This window comes from Platalea leucorodia (genome assembly GCF_965183815.1).
Source record: "Platalea leucorodia genome assembly, contig: HAP1_HAP1_SCAFFOLD_204, whole genome shotgun sequence".
In the NCBI taxonomy this organism is placed as follows: Eukaryota; Metazoa; Chordata; class Aves; order Pelecaniformes; family Threskiornithidae; genus Platalea; species Platalea leucorodia.
Genome location: NW_028121355.1, coordinates 122,074 through 126,805, shown reverse-complemented (window position 1 = coordinate 126,805; position 4,732 = coordinate 122,074). Strand labels below are relative to the sequence as shown.

At 47.9% G+C, this 4,732-nt stretch overlaps 1 protein-coding gene across 1 annotated transcript; it reads left to right on the top strand.

The window, feature by feature from the left end:
* Positions 1–2,341: 2,341 nt before the first annotated feature.
* On the top strand, positions 2,342–3,295 carry LOC309603814 (olfactory receptor 6E1-like; the record flags this gene model as incomplete). The annotated part of the gene is made up of 1 exon (XM_082338719.1): positions 2,342–3,295. One exon carries the CDS (start codon positions 2,342–2,344, stop codon positions 3,293–3,295), a length of 954 nt encoding a protein of 317 aa, XP_082194845.1.
* Positions 3,296–4,732: the final 1,437 nt, after the last annotated feature.

Here is a 4,732-nt window from a genome sequence, read left to right as displayed (position 1 = left end):
CTGCTGGTGATTTATCTGCTCGCTGTCATGGGGAATGCAGTCACCATTGCCATCCTTTGGCTCCACCACTAGTGCCACACCCCCAGGCATCCCTTCCGCAGCACCTTGTCCTTCTTGGATATTTGGTTCACTCTGGTCATTCCCCCTGACATGTTTGTCAGTCTCATGCTGGAGATTAAGATATCTCTGCAGCTGCTTACAAGTCTCTTCTTCTCCATCAGCACAGCTGAGTTTAACCTATGTGTTGTGATGTGTTTCGATTGCTGCAGGGCCATTTGCAGCCCCTCACACGACTCTGTCCTTACCAGCTCCTGGGTGTGCCCCATGCTCATCTTTAGCTGCTGGGGAACGGCATCTCTCTCCACGCTCAGCCCCGCCATCCTGTATGCCATTAGACCCTCTGTGCCCACTGTAGAGACTGCTTCTTCTGCAGCATCATCCCTTTGCTGAGAGCAGCCCGCACGGGCACCAGCTACTATGAAACATGAACGTTGCTCTCTTCTCCGCTGTGTTGCTGAGCTCCTTCACACTGACTACGGTGGTTTATGCCTACATTATATGCACCGTCCTGAGGATAACCTCTGTGCAAAGCCACAACAAGGCCTTCTTCACCTGGATATCCTTCACCTGCATACCCTATCTTTCTTCACTCACTATGGCATATACTGGCTGCATGCTTGACGATGCAGGGCCTGAAGAGAAGCTGCTTTGTTGTAAGCTGCCTGCAAATTTGCAGGTTCCCCTAAGAAAGTGCATTCAGGAGAAGAACAATTTTAGAGATTTGAGGTGTCACCCAGGAGAGTATGAAGACACAACCCTTTGAGTGTTTGAACTGACCCAGAAAATGGACACTGTGACTGTCCCCTCTCATTCACTGATTCACTATGCTCATACTGGTGTAGGTGACTGAGCTTGAGCTTTTGCTCAAATACAGCCAGGGGTTTAATCTCAGAAAATGGGTGCAGAGCTTCCCCTATGCCAGACTAGAGGCAAAGAACAAGCCAGGCATTTGGGATCTAAGACTAGCCTGAACCCCAAGCTAAAATGTCAGTGCAAACATGGAGCACTGCCCTTTACTGATCTTCCCATTTTACTCCTTGTGCAAGTGCTACCCATTCTGGCCTGGGACAGAGCCGAAGGGGACAACACAGCCTGTGGAGAAGATCAGTTTCACTGCTTCAAACCCACCCTCTCCTCCTCTCCCTCTCCTCTCCTTGCACTTGGAATCATCCCACTTTTGCAGTCATCTGCTCTGCTCCTTTCCATGTCTAAAAACAAATATAAAGACGAAGGGAAAAACGTCAGTCTTTATTGCATATAGTTTTCTTGTGCTTCCTTCTCTTAGATATGTATTTTGATTTTAAAAAAAGTAACTTAATAAATGAGTGATTTGAGACTTGAATAGTGAGTTTCATCTGCTTCACTGCAGATGCCTGTGCGAACTGGTTTTCCCCAGGCTCCCTCTAGAGTCAATGGAAACAAGAGAAAACGCTAGAGGCTGGTTCCTCCCAACCCATAACTGGCATGCAAAAGAAAGGTTACAAATCCCTTCCAGATGCTCTTCTCTTGCTCTGCGTTTACGTCAGGGCATTTGATAGCAATAGCAATGAGCAACTCTTTGGAAACAAGCGTGTTTCAGTGCAGACGGATGTCAGATGAGATTGTGTGACAGACTGTGGAGTCATCATACATTTCAGTCACTATTTAGAGTATGAAAGACGACAAGTTATACTTGGTCCCTATTCCACCCCCACCCCCTTTCCTGAAGAAACAGAGAGCAAGAAGGTGTGGAAGGAAGCAGGGGATTACAAAAGAGATACTAGATATTACTTATTTTGAAAACAAGAGATTCTCAAGGATTCCTAGTGCAAAAAGGCAAGTACCTCTGAAAAGTAGAAAGAATTGCTTTCAACATATGTATTTCATTTCATTTCATTTGATGGTTTAGCATTTGTGCAATAGAAGAGATGAGTTTGGCACATAGGTGTGACAGATGTTTGCAATAGGTCTGAGTGAATGTGGAATTTGCCAGGAATGGGGTGAAATAGCTCGCAGCCTCTTTAAAATCTTCTGTTCTGGAGAAAGAATCCTTTGTGAGTGTTTGAGAAATGTAGAAAGATGACAACAAATTCTCTGCGGACTCAAACTGAAACGTAAACCAGAAAAATCAGGGGGTGAGAAAGGCTTGAAGGACTCTCTCTCTCTCTCTGTGCTATATAGGAGGAAGACTGCAAGCAAGGAAAGAAGCAGAGAAGGAAGGATTCCTTTCATCCAGACTGTGAAATAATCACACTTGGGTTTTGCCATCTTCCTGTCTCGGCAGCATGAACTGAAATTCAGCATGGGAGCAGAGAATGAAACTGCAGTTACTGAGCTCATCCTAGAGGGTTTCTCAGGGCTTGATCAAAGCCTACAGCTATTTCTCTCTCTGCTCCTTCTGCTCATATACCTGACAACAGTGATGGGGAACGCAACCATCATTTTCTTCATGTGTGTGGATCACCGCCTGCAAACCCCCATGTACTTTTTCATCAGCAATCTGGCCTTCCTGGAAATCTGGTTCACAACCTCCACAAGCGTCAAATTGTTTGTGATCCTGAGTTCTGGTAGGAGGACAATCTCACTAAGCAGCTGCTTTACCCAGTCCTGTTTCTATTTTGCCCTGGGCTGTACAGAGATGGTTCTACTTGTTGTCATGTCCTTTGACCGCTACGTTGCCATCTGCCAGCCTTTGCGTTATGCTGCCATCATGAAGCCTCAGCTCTGCATCCACCTGGTTGTTGCTGCTTGGGTCATAGGCATCACAGTCTTGAGTTACCGTCTGGTCCTCCTCTACAAGCTGACTTTCTGTGGGTCGAACAAGATCCACCATTTTTTTTGTGACAACTCCCCCTTGTTCACATTGTCCTGCTCTGACCCCAGCCTGCTTTGGAAAACAGACTCTGTTTTCTTATCGTTTATCCTACTGGGTTCCTTATGTTTAACTCTGGCATTTTACATGGGCATCCTTTTCTGTATTCTGCACCTGCCAGCAGCCGCTGGGAGGAAAAAAGCTTTTACTACGTGTTCTTCCCATCTCACCACCTTGGCCATTGCATATGGGAGCTGCATTGCTCTCTATGTGCATCCTTCCAGAGATGTTTCCCTTGAGACAAACAGAATTGTGGCTTTGCTGAACACTGTCCTGTACCCAGTCTTAAATCCATTCATCTACAGTCTTAGAAACAAGACTGTGCTACTGGCCCTGAATGAAGCCATTGCCCGTGCAACAACACAGCTTTTCCCCCAATCCTGATGCATTTCTGGACAGCAATTCCAATGAGCTGCTATGTTAAATATGCTAAATAATACCAGTGCATAGGTATGTAACCTGCAAATACCGATGCCTCAGGAGATGCATGTTCTTGTTGGGTTGTGTTAGGTTAAGTGAGAAGAAGCTCATCTGCACACACAAAGAAGGCACTACCGATGGCAGGAGGAGTAACTCAGTTAACACCCTGCCCCAGCTGCTCCCAGACCTGTCACAGGAGAGCCACCAGCTCATCAAGAGCCCATCTCCACAAAGCGAGAAGAGCACAGAGGCACCGTGGCAGGTGGGAACCCAAATGACAGGATCCTGAGGAAGGAACATCTTGTCCCAGCTCCTTCCAGGGCTGCCCTGGGAGAGCCATCAGCCCCGTTGTCCAGGTGTGAAACCCACCAAGAGGAGTCACTGCGAGCAGCTCTCTGGATCACCATTTGGACTAAGGGAATTGTTGCCTAGGGGCGTAGGACACATTATGGGATGCAGGGGAAGAGCATTTTTGGATTGCACAGGACTTTTATTATGGGAAGTGTAGGGGAGTGCCCCGACCAGTGCAGTCTGCCCTGTCTTCTCATTAAACTTAATTTCTAGCTCATTGCTGTGTGGGGGAATCTCTCTTCTGCGTGAACACGTGAGCACGGGGGGGTGAGTGCAGCAACTGGAGAAGGACCAGGGGGTCAGACAGCCCGTATGTCATTAGTGCCAGCAACTGAGACACCGGAGTCACTGGACTTAAGAGAGTGTGTGTGTGTGTGTGTGTGTGCGTGTGTGAGTGGGGTGGTCTGTAGCAGCACCTGGAATGGGGCTGCAGCCTCAGGGGGCTCATATGTCCAGGTGCCTGCAACTGGGGAGGCTGGCATCCCAGGCAGCTACTGAGGAGACTGAGCGTCTGAGCCCAGCTGCTGGAGGGATCTACCCTGTAAAAGGTATATATATATAGATTAGAACAGAACAGAGCAGAATAGAACACAATAGAAGAGAATAGTTCAGTTGGAAGGGACCTACAAGGATCATCTTGTCCAAATCCCTGGCCACTTCAGGTCTGACCAAAAGATAAATCATGTTATTAAGGGCATTGTCCAAATGCCTCTTAAACACTGACACGCATGGGGCATCGACCACCTCTCTAGGAAGCCTGTTCCAGTGTTTGACCACCCTCTTGGTAAAGAAATGCTTCCTAATGTCCAGTCTAAACCTCCCCTGGCGCAGCTTTGAACCATTTCCCCGCTTCCTCTTGCTGGATCCCAGGGAGAAGCAATCAACACCTCCCTCTCCACTTCCCCTCCTCAGGAAGCTGTAGAGAGCAACGAGGTCAGCCCTCCACCTCCTTTTCTCCAAACTAGACAAGCCCAGTGTCCTCAGGAGCTCCTCGGAGGACATTTCTTCCAGCCCTTTCACCAGCTTTGGTGCCCTCCTCTGGACACATTC